The 17,229-nt window shown below is 33.0% G+C and overlaps 1 protein-coding gene across 1 annotated transcript in view; it reads left to right on the forward strand.

The window, feature by feature from the left end:
• LOC129234502 (cell division cycle protein 123 homolog) overlaps positions 1 to 17,229 on the forward strand; it is a 35,597-nt gene that overhangs the window by 10,003 nt on the left and 8,365 nt on the right. Inside the window, exons 6-8 of the mRNA XM_054868503.1 lie at positions 1,711 to 1,859; positions 8,244 to 8,366; positions 14,702 to 14,730. Of these exons, the coding sequence (XP_054724478.1) occupies positions 1,711 to 1,859; positions 8,244 to 8,366; positions 14,702 to 14,730 (301 nt within the window). The remainder of the gene's footprint in view (positions 1 to 1,710; positions 1,860 to 8,243; positions 8,367 to 14,701; positions 14,731 to 17,229) is intronic.

Here is a 17,229-nt window from a genome sequence, read left to right on the forward strand (position 1 = left end):
TTTTTTTTTACATTTTGTATATGAATATTGATAAAATAGAATGGCTCCCAAACACGCTTTTTTATCTAAAGTTGACAAACATGGAAAGAAGTTTCTGAGAAGTTTCTGAGGAGAAAGTTTCTGAAAATTAAAGAAAAGGTCAAGATTTTCGATGTGCTTGAACAATTAAAAAGTGGATTGAAGGTAGCACAAAAGTTAAATAGGAGCAAATCTTCGACACGGGGCATTAAAAAAAACATTATGAAAGTAAATCCGTAAAAGTTCAGAACTTAGTTTTAATGCTCGAAGAGTAATAAGCTCGCAATTAGTGTCTGAGCATAGTGCAAACATCATGAAAATTGAAGCTGCTCTTTCATTATGGCTTAAAGTGGCCAGAAAGAGGAGTGTTCCCACACTGCATAAACCATTATCTTCAACATAAAAAAAAAGTGAAATTAAGCTTATACGATATCTATTGTTCATTGCTATTATAGCGCAGTAATGTACTTAATGTAAGTACTATACTGTTTTAATTCATCTCTCCTATTGTTCATTGATTTTGTGTTTCATTACAGTAATTTGTGTTAAATAGTACCACTTTTCTAAAATGCAGTAAAAAGTCGGTTCTTTATAAAATGTATGGTAATATATAGTTAAAAAATGGTTTGAAACAATTTGAGGGATGTTGACACCTGTCTGAAATAATTGGGTGTGCTTATAGAAAATTTCTAAACATTCATTGTTTTACAACGCAAAATTTCGACTTATGCGAGGGATCTTGGAACGCATCCCTCGTGTAAGTTAGGATCCGACTGTATCTTAAATCACACCAAATTAAAAAGGCTTTTATAACTAAACTAGCTGCGTTGCCTGACGTTGTATGGGTATACCTTGAAAGTAGAAGTTATGTGAAGCAATATGTGTTCAACACTCATGCTTGTATAAAAGAGGAGAAAAATGATGTAAAATTTCCTATTAAAATGATGACACCTGTCTCTAAAGACCTCTATTAGAATAAGGACATTAGCTTCTAAAAATTCCTATTTGAATTGTAAAACAGTTTCTAAATAGAGTCAACAATCTCTTTAAAAATCCTCAATATATCAAAGATTCCTAAAAATTCTCGACCAACTATAGACAACAGTTCCAAAATAAAGTCAACTGTTGTTTAAAATCCCCCGCTCCCTCCCCCAGTGCAGTACGAGCTGTCCTGAATGTTGCATAGTTCCCTGTCGGGGGAGATTACATTACATAACACACCAGGACCCACCTACCACTATACTTGATTTAACCAGTTGGATGGAGCCCTGAAGACAGCTCTGTTTTTGTTCATTCAAACCAGGAGCAGAGCAACCCCTAGTCCAGCGGATTCGAAGGTAGTTGATTTGGAAAGGGAACTTGGAGGACTTAGTGATTACTTTTCAGGATAAGTGACTCATTCTTAAAATCTAGCATCAAGTAAAAATAAACACAGTGGACACCAGTTAATTGAATCAGTGGTTAATTGAATCAGCCGCTTTAATGAAGCAAATCATCAAAAACAGAAATAATTCTAGCTTTATTGAATCAGCCTCTTTATGGAATCAAAACTGTTTGGAAAAAATGTGATTCATATAAGCGGCGACCACTGTAGTTCATATGATATTACCTACCTATATATTCTGACATTATTTCAAATCAGTTTAGAATTATTCTCGTTGATTTTTTTAAAAATAATTTTATATTTTTTAGGTACAGCTTTTGTGAAGACTATATACCTGCAGATACAAATTGTTCTCTAACAGCAACCAGTGAGAAGTTTCACCTTATCCTTAGAAAATGGGTTGAAATAGACACAGCTGGAGAGTTCAGATGTTTTGTGAAAAATACTGTTCTGATTGGTAAGCTCTCATTTATGAAACTTTTTGAATGTAATTTATGAAACCGCGTTTGAAGGTAATGACAACATTATGCAAAAGACCGATCTATGATATTTCTGGATAAAGTTTTGCCTGACACAGCTTCATTTTTTTCTGCATAAATTCAGAGAAGAACTCAAGCAGATGAAATTCTTATTTGAACTTATTTGCACTCTGAAAAAGTCTGAGACATGTCACACAAGATGTTGTCGTGAACTATTGTAGTTGGACCATTGGCGTCGTCAGATGAAATTTATTGGGGGGGACCAGTGGCGTACCAAGATGGATGGGGGCCTGGGGCGCTAACTCGAAATGGGGGCCTATCTGGTATTGAAACTGAAGTTTCTCAAACTATGTGTATGTACCATATATTACAGTAATTACTTTAAGTGGTACATTTTTACATATTTCAGGTAGTGTTGGTTTGATTTCGGACACTATTGTAAATACACATGGTTTTAAGTGAAATTAAGTTACTATATTTTTAATAAAATTGTGCTTTGTCAGAAAATATCAAAAACAGAAAAAAGTATTATATTGTATCTTAAAAATTTATTGCATCTGAACATCCAAGTATATATTTAAAAAAATATAAAACAAATTAAAGCAGCTAATTATAATCTAGTTGTATAGAAGTTGCAATTCTTCATTACAAAATTCAATTAGTAATCATAAATTGAAATATTTTTTAAAAATATTAGTAACTACATTTTACTGACCTTTTATGCATGTGTAGAAATGAGGGCATTCAAAATATAGAACCGATTTCTAAAGCGAAGAACGTAATTTCCCCCGATTATCGGACAAAGCGCTAGGAACTATTTCTTTCGCTTGGCCGCAGCTCATTTCTCCATAGTCAAGTAAGCTTGCAATCGAGTATAGAATGGACGGGAGGAGGTATTATGCAGTCAAGGTCAAAAGTCCCGAAGGATTGACCAATTAAACAGTTTTATGCTGTCGAAAGGGGCATAGCAAAAAGGAAGTCCCCTTTGCTTGAGTCAGAAGGAGTCCGTCCGATTTGCTCTTAGACAGATAGACAACTGCTCATTTAGGAATGGTTTTCCTTGGTTATATGTTTGAATTTGGTTTCAAAAATGGTGTATGAATTAAGTCTAGACCATCGTAGTCTTAATACACAAAACAAAACATAAAACAGATATTTTAGCTCTGTACCGAAATGATCAAAAATTATAAACGTGCATCTGTTATGCATTCGTTTTTTTTTATTTTTATAAATTGTTTGAAAAAAAATGTATAAAACTCTGCTGAAAGCACTTAACGAAATAAAAGCAAACGATTTTTATAGGTTTGGTTAATTTAAAAATTTGGGGCCCCCATTAAATTCGTGGCCCAAGCGCTCATGTGCCTTTGTACACTAGGACGGGTCACTGAAAAAAAAGTCTTATTTGACAAAATTTATGATATATACTAGCATATATAGGTAACTGATTAATATTTGTAATCATGATGTCATGACAGGTCTATTGAAAAAAATAAGATACAATTTCGGGGCCTATGTCAAAGCGGGGCCTGTGGGACATAATTTGCCCTCTCTTTGTTTAGGCAAGAGGCACTGAGAAAATATTCATTCTACATAAAAAGACAACTTTTTATTTATCTAAACCATGACATAAGGCAGGTCTGGCGAAAAAGAAAACGAATTAAAATTTTGAGGCCTGTGTCAAAGCGGGGCCTGGGTATCATAAACCCTCCATTGATCCCGAAGAGGAGTCACTGTGAACAAATATTTGTTCTTTAAAATAATTATGATTTATTAAGCCAACTTGTTTAAGCATTCAAACCAAGATATGCGACAATATTGGTGAAAACCAAAAATTGAAATTTAGGGGCCTATGTCAAAGCGGGGCCTGGGGCGGACCGCCCCCTCCGCCCCCCCTTCGGTACGCCACTGGGGGGGACCAACTTTAACATTGCAATATAAATTTGCTTCAAAAAATAAGTATATACATCTATATATAGAAAAGAAAGTCGTGTTAGTTACACTATTTATAACTCAAGAACGGCTGAATAGATTTGGCTGAAAACTGGTGGGCAGGTAGCTTAGAATCAGGAGATGGACATAGGATACTTTTTATCCCGTTCGACCGCCTTCCCGAAATATTTGTAATTGTAAATTGAATGTTTAATTAATTGTTTTGTTCTATGAATTCCTAATAGATGGCGGGGTAAGTGTAGTTCTATGAACTCCTAATAGATGGCGGGGTAAGTTAACTCGAGAAGACGCTGACCGACAGTGTTGATAGCTACGCAATTGTGGGACTGCTGTGGTCCGCGAACTGATTTTTGAATGCGGTTTTTTCTTTTTTCTTTTCAATATTCAAGTACAAAATTTGATTCTGTAGGATTTTTCTATCATGTTTTGATTTCCTTATTTCTATAACGCTTGTTTTTGCTCTTATAGTTGAAGATAGTTACTTATCTAAGTAAATTGATTTGTCGTATTATTCAATTGTGATTGTCCATTATAACGTTTTTATTATAGCATTGTTTGTTTATCGAAACACTTTAAATTGCAGGGAAAAAAACACTTCACTCGCTAAAGGGAAGGGTTACGGTAGCGTGGTTGCTTGGCGCGTTAAGCGATGAACAAAGTAGTTGAAGGATTGTTTTGAGTTTTAAAGCTACTGTTAATATTTTTATATGTTTTGGTGAATTGTTTTATTTCAAAAGAGACTCTAATAGATATTTGAAAATGTGTGTATGCATTTTAGTTGAAGAAAAATGTTCATTTCACATCAGAAAGGATGGAAGGGATCGTGGATTTTTTTATTCAACGGACTTCCTTCAACTTCTTAGCACGGGCATCGCCGCACATGTACTGCTAGTATGTGTATATAAACGTATTTAAAAATGGATTAACATTGTATTATTTAATTCATCATCTTGAAAAATGAAACATCTTTATGAGCATATTTGCACTAAATAAACTAAATTCCACCATTTTTTTTTTGCCAGTACATGTGATAAAAATAACTGCTTATTTTCTCATTGCGAATTTTTTTGTAAGATACTTTAATGAAGCGTTGCAAGACAAGATTATTTTTAATCGTTTTCTGTGTATTTTGAACTTAGTTATCCCATTAAAGCATAATATTAACCCAGAAATAGGGAGCATAGGGTTATTTTCCCCTTAAATTTTTCGAAATTATTGTTCCATAAACGCAGTTTTAGATGATTTTTGGTGATGTTTGGAAAACGAGAGATTCGGGGGCATTCTTCAGAATTTTTTCGAAATCGGAAGCTGTAAAAAGACAATTGTAGACCATGTTATGGGACCAAACACTTTTTTGAAATTGAAGCTCCGGAAAAGTTGAATTTAGAGGACTTTCGATGGTGTTGGATAAAGAAGTTTAAAGACTTCTTCCCCAAAACTTTTTCGAAAGTGCAGGTCTAAACACGAAGTTTCAAACGCTCTTTAGTGCTGTTAGTGGGAGAGGGAGTTTAGCGGATTTCTGGAATATTTTCACAGTTGAAGCCCTCAAAACGAAAGTTAAGACAATCTTTGATTGTGTGGAGTGGGTGTTTTGCCAGGATTATGGAGGGGGAGGGGCTTTCCTGAAAGTTTTTCGACATTGAAACTCTAAATACGTAATTGTAGGCTATCGTTGCTGACGTTATAGAAGGAATGAGATTTAGCTTTCTTTCAAAATCAAAGTTTAAAAAACACAATTTTTGGCTACCTCTGATAAAGTAAACTGAAGGGATAAGGTTTGAGGAGAGTCTTTTTCTTTTTCAAAACCATTTGACTGCTTTGGTTTTCCAAACAGACATTTTCAATTTCCAGCCGGATAGTTTATTTGTTTGAAATAGATCTGGGCTTCAGTAAAAAACTTAATATTTTGGATTAATGTAATATTTTACACTGATACTTTAGGTCTATTTTTTCACTTCATTTTAAAAATCGCTCCTCCTGTAACTCTTAATAAATTTTTGTTTTACTTTTTTTCTTCTTACATTCAAGCGCTTAGAACTTCTGCTGTGATTATTCATTACAATGTTTAGAATCGCTCTAGGCATTTTTCAGCATTTTTCTATTTAAAACATATCTCAGGTGTCCAGGTAAGGTAATTTAATAATACAGAATCTCGTTCCTAAATAATATTTTAAGATTGCATTAAAAAAATAATAAGAAAAAGAAAACTAATACTTTTTCTCTCACTTTTATTGTATTTGCTAATTTATCATCTACTTGTTCACTTTTAAGACTGAAGGTTTTTCTTCGTTTTTTTATTTTATTTTATTTATTTATTATTTTTTTTAATTTTTAAATCATTTAAATGAAATTGGAAGGGCAACTTCTAAAAAAAGGGAGAGGAGGCGACAGATCAACAGTTATGAGAAGACTTCTTCTGCTGTTGCAGGAGTTTTGTAGAAACCCAGAATAATTTCTTGGGGATCTTAAGCGTCTAATAACCTGATCATAATGTATAACCCTGAAATTTCTGTTTTTCTATCACAAATTACGGAGAAAATAAAAAGATTTCTATTGATCTTCTCAATACGATAAAACCTTAACATTTGTACTATCTCGTCTTGAATTCCTGTTCAGTACATTTTCTGTCTATTTGAAGCCCAAGCTTTAGGCTTGGATTATGTTTCTTTTTTATCTATTTTACATTGAGTATATGCCCTTCGCCCCCACCCCTCTCCATAAAAACCGAAATTACGAACCTTCTTGCGAGGTAGTTTAGATTTCTGATTATTATTAGCAGCGCTTCTGCAGCAATTCTTTGCTTCTAAGCTTTGTGCTAGCGAATTTCATTTTGTATTAATTACGTAATAGTTAAACATTTCGCAACTGCATTTCATATAATAAATTATGTTATGTAACTGTGCAGTTTAGTTCGTTTTGGAATTAAAACAGTAGTAAGTTCCCCCAAAGCAGGGGCGTAGCTAAGGGGGGGGTTTGGGGACAACCCCCCCCCCCCCCTCTGAAAAGTTAGTCTCAAAAAAAAAAAGAGAAAAAGAAGAGAGAAGAGAAAGAAAAAAAAAAGAAGAAAAGGGAAAAATTCCAAGCGATTATACATATATATATATATATATATATATATATATATATATATATATATATATATATACATATATATATATATACATATATATATATATATATATATATATATATATATATATATATATATATATATATATATATATATATATATATATATAATAAGTAACCCCCCCCCCCCCCCCGAAAGTCGGGTCTAGCTACGCCACTGCCCCAAAGTAATGGATTGTATCTTTGCTAATTCCAACTTTTGTGGGGGTCCGACCCTCAATTATTGAGGGGGTCCGGACCCCTCGGACCCCCCGGCCACGACGCCCATGAGTTGGACAATAGCCTATTAGTCTAGAAAAATATTTGACAATGAGAGCTTTAACTCTTGTATTTGTAGGGATGCTATCCAGTATTTCAAACATGTGTTATTGTGAATTTAAATAGTGATGTAAAGAATAATGATTTTAGCAAATACTGAAAATTAGGGCATTTTTTCTAGGCCAACTTGAAATATCAGCCATTATTGGCTATTTTCCAATTATTTGGCAATTAAATATCAAAACTTTCAAAAATTCACTGTATTGAAAATTAATAAAAAAAAATAAAGATAACAAAATTTCCAAAAATTTCTTGCTGGGCAAAAAATACTTATTAAGTCCAACAAATACAGTCTTTGTTCTCAGAAGTGGACAATTATGAAGAAGCCTATTGAAAAATTTTACTGGAAAATGAGTAAAATTAATAGTTTCACTGTAGATTATCCACATATGTAATGATACCCAATGTTCAAGTTAAAAAAAAAAAAAAACGAATCAGCCTGTGTTTTAAATCATACACAGTTTATAGTATATTTTATCCTAATAAAGTAAATGCACACTTGATTAAGCATTTTTAAGTTCTGATTTAGCAATAAACAAGGCTATGATTTGAATAAATTACAATTTTTGAAATTTGTGTTATGTTTTTTTTTTATAGAAAGCTTTGGTTTCTCAATTTGTTGTACTCTTAAGAATAACAATTACTACTTTTCTATGTGTATTTTATTATTGTGACTGTTAATTCTTATAATGTTTTGATCCTTCCCCCCTTTTTTTTCTTTCCATTAGCACTACCAACACACCATTGCCTCTAATATGATTCTGAGTGCACAATTTTATGTTTTTTTTAATTAACGTTGATGCTTTGATTGATTAATTTACATAATTTTATTGATTCAATTTTTAACTAACAAGTTTATGATTGGTTTATCTGTGGACACAGAGAAACAGCATCATTTCATTAGGTATGTGACAAGTTATTTTTAAAAATAAGTGATGTGTATTTTTTTCTCTCATTAATTTTAGGCATCTGTCAAAGAGAACATAGTTTATATTTTGAACATATAGCTGTGGAAAAGAATGATATTGTTCAAGATATTAGTGATTTTTTCCACCAGCATATTCAGTTCAATTTCTCAAGCCCCAACTGTGAGTATTGACTAATAAAAGTGAATTTTTAACATATAAATATAAATATCTTCTACCGTATAACTTAAATTGTATGCTCAACCTGCTTTTCCGAAGTGGGCAATTAAGAAGAAGTCTACAGTCAACCCTCGTTTATCGCGGTTAATTCGTTCCAGGCTTTACCGCGATAGCTGAATTTTGGCGAAGTAGGATTCTGTATTTATAAACCAAATATTTTCCTAACTAGAGCGCATAAACTTACTTAGGACAATTTAAATAGGTTTTTAAAATAGTTTGAGCCCTTTAGACATGAAACAGCACCCTTAGCCACCATTACATTTGATTTACTTAATATATTACACAAAATATGAGAAAATGAGATATATTAGACGTAATAGATATCACATAGTTATTATTATGAAATAAAACTACATACACACATGCATTTCTTACACACTATTATTAATCTATGAAAATAGCTTAACTTGTTCGATGAAGAATATATTGCCAGTTAGCGACTGTATGTGCCCCCGTTTTTCTACATTTATCCTCATTAAAGTTATTGCGCATACAACTTAAAAAGCTAGTACACTGTTGAACACCATTTACAGATTTATTTTTCCTCTAGTGATTTATATTTCCAGTTATAGTGTTTAACGGTTAAAATGAAACCGATTCGCTACACTTTCTGCGGCGATTTTATACCTCCACTCCCTCAACTAGTACAACTACAGCCCCTCAGAAAAGCTTACCTTACTTGAAAGATATACTTTGTTATTCTTTTGTTGGAAAACGTTTATACGAGTGCATAAAAAAGGCTAATTACTATATTTCAAAAAAAAAAAGAGCGAAAAAACTGTGATGTAGTGAAGCCACGAAAGTCGAAGTGAGGGACAACTGTATAGTAAAATTTTGTTAGAAAATGCAGAAAAAGTGATAGTTTCACCTTATCCACTTAATGTTCTTCTTTAACTTTAGAGCCAATATTTAGTCAAGCTGTTGGAATGATGATTGGATATTTTCTCTTCTTCCCCATTTCATTTCTTTTTACTTCCCAAAGCCAGTATGTAGGGAAAGGTGGGGCTAGTTGGACAGGTGCCAATAATTTTAATACGGCAGTCAGCCCTGCTTAAACGAATGTCAACGGTTCTGACATGCTGGATTTGATTGAGCGGGATATTGGATTACACAGAGAATAGAAGAAACCTGTCTTTTGAAGTATCTTGCTGGTATTATATTCATTACTAGTGGGGTACCCGCACGGCTTTGCCGATAATAGAAAAATTAAAAGGTCTTTTGGTTCGCCTGTATATTTACAAATAATGTATGGTGAATTTTCTCGCCAATTGGCTTGTGCCAATGTTACAGTTCCACGTTATGATAATTTCGTAATTTACTCGTCCATCTTATGATATTTTTGTTCTTAAAATTGGAATAGAGAAAAAACCACATCGAATTTTCGAAAAATTGCTTCAAGGTGCACACCCCCATGCTACAAACTGACTTCCTGCCAATTTTCATGAAAATCGGCTGAATGCTCTAGGCGCTGTACGCGTCACAGAGATCCAGACATCCTACAGGCATCCAGACATCCTGGAGACAGAGACTTTTAGCTTTATTATTAGTAGAGACGTACCGAGTACTCGGCAACTACTCGGTACTCGGCCAATTTGCCGAGTACTCGGTACTCGGCCAAATTCTGATCAGGTACTCGGCCAATACCGAGTAGTTGCAAAAAATTGAATATTGTCCAAGACAGATACTAAAATTCATTAAAAAAAAAGAGCAAGCATTATATTCTGCAATCATTTACAATTAAAATTTATAAGTCAAATTTAAATTTTGAGAATAATGAAGTTTGTAGTGCTTCAATGGAATAAATCTTGATTTTAATGTCCCCAAAGTTAATAAAACTTATTTTTTAAAAATTATGCAAAGAAGGTAAGTATAGAAAATATGAAATATTAACATTAAAAATGGATTTTTGCTACAAAGAAAAATTAGTTATGAAAAATATAAAAATACCTTTGCTTAAAAAATTAAAGGAAATAAAACAACGTTAAAAGCACAGTGCAGGAACACTGCAGACACGTGTTTTGGCGTTACAAGGAATTCCTTTTTCAATGCACAAAATGGGAGCGTGTGAATTTAAAGGCATCTGACAAAAGTCGGATTTTTTTATGAAATGTCTTTACATTCTTTAGCTCACATGTTATGCACTGAAAAAGACAATCTTTGTAACAGGGGGGGGGGGGGACAGAAACACGTGTCTGCAGTGTTCCTGCACATTTGTTTTATCTGCTTTTAAAAATTATTTATGTTTGGCAGACTAGAACTATAGGTAATTGATTGGTATATTGTTTCAATTCCAACTTGATTAATCATACCTTTTATTTATTTATTTTTAATTTTAAAAATAATTTTTTTGTAAAATTTTTGACACAAACAAAATTGTTTATATAATGCATAATTAAATTTCAGCAGGAATTTAGTTTTAAAAAATATTATATGGACAAGGAGTACTACTATTACAATAAGTTCAAAATTCATCACATGTGTGTCGGTGGTTCTTCTTAAAACATAATTGGTACTTGGTAACTTGGCCGAGTACTCGGTAACTCGGTACTTGGCCGAGTAGTGAAAGGCCGAGTACTCGGTACTCGGCTACTCGGCCAAAGTGCTACTCGGTACGTCTCTAATTATTAGTAAAGATTAATATGATAAATGGTAAATGATTCTTCGTTACTTAAATATTGACATGCATTTCACCAAAATTAAAATATTTAATGTGTTTATGTAAATTATAAAAAAATTACATATACACACCGCATAAATGAATGCATAAAAATTTTATATTTACTAAGTTTTATCTTTTCTGAAAGAACTCTTCCTCAGTTTATCTACGTTTTGGTTTCTTCTTGAAACCTGAGTTTGGGAAATCCCAATTTCTTTTGCAATATCTGTCTGTCTTTTCTTATGTTTAATTGCTTCCAAAACTTTTAATTTAATGCATGAGCTTACACCGTTTCTTTTTTGCGTTCATTTTAACATACAATTAGTCCAAAGCAGAAGAAAAAATCCACATTAAACCAATTCAGGAAAAAGCCCTTCCTTATTCTCTCATCTACAGAAACTCGTCAACAGTCAAGCCAAGTCTGACAATGTCATTGAGACAATATCTCTTTCAAGAACAAGAATTAAATAGCTCTGGGAACCAATTTTCTATACAGAAACAGGACAAAGTAGCCGAGTTCCTTGCGACATTAGGCGGGACGGGACTGGACAGGACCAAAGAGCCAATCAAAGAAACATTTTAATACCCATTTACTGCATGTGGTCCAATTCTTTCAACTCTCTTAGCACCCAACCCCTGATGCATTTTACAGGCTCAGATAAGATTACAGCTAGAAGCCAACTAAGATTATGCCTAGCCCCTTCTGTGCTTTGTTAAAAGTGATCTTTTGCCAGAAAGAGGCAAAAAATTCAACTTGGAATAAAGAATTTAGCTCAAGAAATTTTGAATATGTATGTGTAAGCAGGGTATTGATGAAAGAAATATTTCTTAAAGTGGCGAATTTAACATTATTGCTAAGGGAATTTTTTTTTTGTTTCATTGCTTAATATTCCTAAAGGCAGGTTATTCGATTATCGGTTACCCGATTAAGTGAGAACAACTGTAATATAATTAATAATTCTTATTTTGGTACAATTGAACAAATAGCTCCCGTAGTCCTATAAATCCTATAACAAAATCCCATGGTACAGTTATATTGAACAAATTTTATTTCAAAAACAAATTTTATTGCTATTTTTTAGTGTGGAGTAATTTTCATAAGTCTTCATTGTCATGGGTTTTTTTAAATGGTTTTAAGGAAGAGTTTAGTAATAAATTGAACTTCTCTTCTAAAGTAACTTCTTTTAGTTCTTAATTATTTGTATTTTCTCTTTTTTTTTTCATAAAGAAAACAACATATGACAGCATTTCTTCAGACCAAGAAGGCTGGGTAAATCAGTTTACTTTTGAAAAGTCCACAAAAGAAAAAAAAAGGGAAGAATAAGTTAAGCGAAATTCTAGTAATAATCTACAGTGAAGTTGATGAAGACCCAAGTTGTGCTGAACTGTGTTTCTAGCATAAGTAGCACAATTGTAGAAATTGATCAATTTAATATTTTAATATGTTTTACTGATCTTAAATTGTTTTTAATGCTAAATACAAAAGAACGTAAGTTAGTTAAAATTCTTATAGAAGTTCTTCTTGTGATATTAGCCAACGTCCCTTCTTCTTGTGATATGAGCCAACGTCCCCGTGCTCGAGGCCCGTTGGTCCGCTTCAGTGTTCTGTTAAAATATTTCTGTAAAAATTTTAATGAATTGAACATTTTCAAAAAAATCTGTTATGATGAGAAATATTTAATGAAATTCATGTTTGAAAATCAAATTGCTCATTTAATTTTTTGATGAGATAAAAAAATGAAAAGTACAAAGGTGGACCAGTAGACCTCATCTCCCTCTATATTATAAATTTTTATTTCACTAATACTACATGTCAGTGATTGGAAGTAGTGTGCTACAAGTAGCGACGCTACTGTAATACTGTCCGATATTTTAACGCGAAACCTTACTTGAATTTGCGCATGCGTAAGATCTCTTCCGATTTTATCAAAACAGGGGTGATAACAAGAAGGAAGTATCGAGCAAGCAAAAACTGAATGCATCGGGAAATGTGCATCTTTCAACCATCACCCCTTTCTCAATTGGAACCGTTCGCAGCTGCTAGTCGCGGAGTTCGAGAACAGACAGTAGCTACATTTTTTAGTAGTTTGTAGTGTAGTGCACTATTTTTGAAAAAAGTAGAGTAGCAAATAATTTGCTACAAAAAAAAGTAGTTTTTAGCGATTTCTGCATCGAAATGTTCACATTTCCCATTTTTGCTTTCATTATAGCATGGCTTAGAAGGAAAAGAATAAGCGATAACTGCCACGTAATACCCTGTTTGTGTTTTCTGTCAGCAGAGAATGTCCCGTAGATTAACATTTTAGATGTCAATAAGATTATTGTGCCAATATCCTCCTAATATGGAAGCTACTGTAAATGTTATGGAAAAGGATGACACTGAACTGCCCTGGCTGACTAATAATAAATATTACAGTGTCATAGAAATGTATGAAACAGAAATGTTTCTGTTTCAGGCAAAATTTGCCCATTAAGCAAAAAGGTATGAATGTCATCCGCATTTACAGTGGAATCTCAACTTACGCAAGGGATGTGTTCCCAGTAGTAGTATGTAGCAGTAATAAAATGCAGCTCTACAATAGTACTGTACAGTAGATACAGTAATTATATTCAACGCACTTTTTACTTGTTCAAGAATATCAAAAATCTTTTAATTTCTTTAGTTGTCAGAAACTTTCTATTATTCCTTTTAAAACTTCATATAAACAGCCCGCTTATGTGAAATAATGTTTCATCAACTTCATATTTAGAATAAAAAAGATGCGGATTGGGGATTTGTAAAATAACAAAGCGATGTTTCGACTAGTACAGTGTCGGGTACTTTTGATTTCAGTGATGCTAGAAGGAAAGTTCATTCACCAAACTAATAGTTAGTACCCAATAAAGAAGGTGATACCTAAGCCTTGCGATTCTCTTCCGAAAATTTTCGTGTTATGGGGAGAGGAATTCGTGTTAGCAACAAAATTCGTTACTCGAGAAAAGCTTGCTATTTAGCCGTTTTGCCCTAGTCGACACTTGCACATTGAAGTAAAGTAAGCATTCTTAGTTATGTTTCATATTTCAGATATTTATTAATATTTGATTATAAATACTCGTACTGTTTGGGATATTTAAAAATTTCTTTATTTTTTCTTATTTACTTATTGAGTGTCAATATATCAACAAAATAAAAGTCAATTATTAAATATTGTAAGTTTTTGAAATGTATAAGTTCCGTATACTTGCAGAGCATCACAGCACTAGACTAATATATTATGCTAAGCGTGATTTTGTCCCTGAAATCCCTATGAGTTATGGAAAAGTTAATGTTACGAATTTGAAAAAGCATACATTTTCTCATGCATACTAACCTTGGATCTTCAAGGAAACAGAATTTGCGTAACAAGCAATTGCATAACAATAATTGCAGATGCTGCAATTCTGAATTCTGCATAATTGCAGAAATTAGCTTGGTGGAAAAGCAGGCGCTTTTCCTTCAAGCTAATTTCTTCTTGATGTTTGGATTTTACATTCTGTCACTGAAAATTTAATCTAGGAATTTTTTTCTTCTGTTTCTATTAAGTCTGCATGTTTTTAAATGTTGTATATTAGATCATTACTTATTTTTTCTTTTCTCTTTCAGATGTCTTTGATGTGTATCGTAAAAAGAAGGTATGCTTCTGTGAAGGTTATTTGTTGAAAATATTTTAAATTAAAAAAGTGATAAATTATCTGTTGGGGAGAAAAGGGAGTATTGGCATTTTCTCATAAATATTTTTTTTATTCGTTTGCTCCTACTTATTTATTGATATGAATAGCTAGATAGCAAATTTGTATGTTTCAACTTATTTTTAAAAAAATGCACAGCATTCAAATGTTGAATAAATTTATTATTTTTGATTACAAATTACAAGAAATTTTATTATTCCTCTTGCTTGGGAAGGATGGGAAGCATGTGAAAAGAAAAATTTGAATCTCATAATGAAGGCCAACTTTATCAAAGAAAGGCAAGACTGTGCTCTACTGATTTCATCTATTAATTATAATGGCAGCAATGTTATAGTGATATTGTCTTCATCTTGTTTTTTTTTTTTTTTTTTAAATCAAATATCAACTTGTTGACAATTTGGTCATAAAAGCTTAGCATGAGAAGATTGGAGCTACTGCTGTACTGCTAAAACTCAGCAGCAATGACAATTTTTCTAATGTACAATTAATACTAATGTAGGTGCTTTTCTGAAAAAATTAAAAAGAAAAAATGAGTAAATAATAAACATCAAACACTGCATGCTTGATATGCGTAAAACATCTCCATTAAAAATCCAAAGAGAACAAATTGCCTATAGCTTTCATTCCTGTCCCAATGTTTATACATATAGCCTGAAATTCGGTTTTTAAGCGTTCAATGTCAAAAAATTTCTAGGACCAGCCACCAAACCCTGACTTTTCTCCTAACATGACCGAAGGTAACTTAAAATGCATTTTCAAGACTTCAATTTCAAAAAATTTCAGGGGAAGGCTACTTGAACGCCTACACTTACCTTACCACCAAAGAATGACTAAAATTACATCATGCAGTCTCAAAACGTTTCCAAGAGAGGAAGATTCATAAATTTCACAACCCCTAACATCTCCAAAGGTAACCTAAAATAGTATTTTTACGATTCAAACTTCGAAACATTTCCAGCGGATGGTCTTTAAACTTCTTTTCCTAAAATGACTCCTATCCTTAGCGTCAGCACAATAGCTTAAAATTTCGCTTTTAGAAAATGCTACCACGATACAATCCTTGAGCCCATTCTTCCCATGGATAGCCTAAAATTGGTTCAAGTTTCAAAATATAATTCCAGGGGGAATCTCATTCCTTCCCCAAACAGGGCCTGAAATTGCATTTTTCAACACTTCAGTATCGAAAATCTTTCGAAGAGTCACCGAATTCGCTAACGTCACCAATGATAGTCTCAAATTGTGCCTTTAAACCTTCGATTTTGAAATTTTCACGCGAAATAATCAAAAATTCCCTTTCTTCATCTTCATCAAATGTCACCCGATCGGAACTAGAATTTCGGAAAACAGTCAAGAAAGGAGCCCCCAATATCCTGTCATTATTAAAATTATCCTAAACTTACAGTCAAATCTCGATAACTCGAAGCTTATAACTCCTTATTTATTCCTTCATCTCGAAGTTTTCATTGGGTCCCAAACTCTTGAGAAACTTCTTGTGAAAACTTCCCATAACTCGAACTACCAATAACTCAATTGTTTTAGCCGGTCCCTTGGGATTTTGAGTTATTGAGAGTTGACTGCATTTTAAATTTTAAAAATAATTCGGTAGGTAGGTTCCTTAATTTTACAAAAAATTGCTTTAATTGGCGATTTCAGGCAATTTTTTTAGTCTGTTTTAAAGAGTTTTCTGGGGATTGTAGATGTTTTTATGACCTATACCCCCCCCCCCCCTCTCCCCCAACCTCATTTCTGTACTGAAACTGCTTTTTTTAGACTTCAATTTCAAAACATTCCAAGAGTTGGTCCCCCATTTGCTGCAACCCCATTCTACTTCGGACATCACCAAAAGCAGTCTAAAACTTCTTTTTCAGAACTGGAAAGTTCTGGTGCGCTTTACTTTTCCGCCAAAGCAATAAATTGCACACATATTGGGTGGGAAGTATCTGGTATTGTGGGAGGGGGAAGGGGAGGAGCAACCACCCCTTCACTTCAAGAGTAAAAATGCTAGCCCCCTCAGTTTTCATAGAAACATTAATGATCGATAGGAAAATGGTTTTATACTGCGTGGATTGATTTATTTCACGAAAATGAATTCCAACTGATGATTCAAAATGAACGGACTTTTCTCACCATAGCTGAACTTCGAATTTGAAGAGGGAAGTCTACAATGGCCATCCGTCTCTATTTTGGAAGCCATATTCCACATTTTTTGAAGATTATTTAATCATGTTAAAATCCCATAATATATTAGTCTAATTGAACAAAAAGGAAAAAAAATCAGGGACATTGTCTCCTAACCCCCACACTTCTTTTGACCCACTATTTTTTTGTGCACCAGCTGTCTTTGATAGTACATAAAGAATCTCAGAATTATATCTTACATTCTTAAAATTCACTTTTTTTTTTTGCATCCTTTCATTCATTTCTTAAATAAATAAATAAAAA

Source organism: Uloborus diversus, chromosome 1, assembly GCF_026930045.1.
Source record: "Uloborus diversus isolate 005 chromosome 1, Udiv.v.3.1, whole genome shotgun sequence".
Taxonomy (NCBI): domain Eukaryota; kingdom Metazoa; phylum Arthropoda; class Arachnida; order Araneae; family Uloboridae; genus Uloborus; species Uloborus diversus.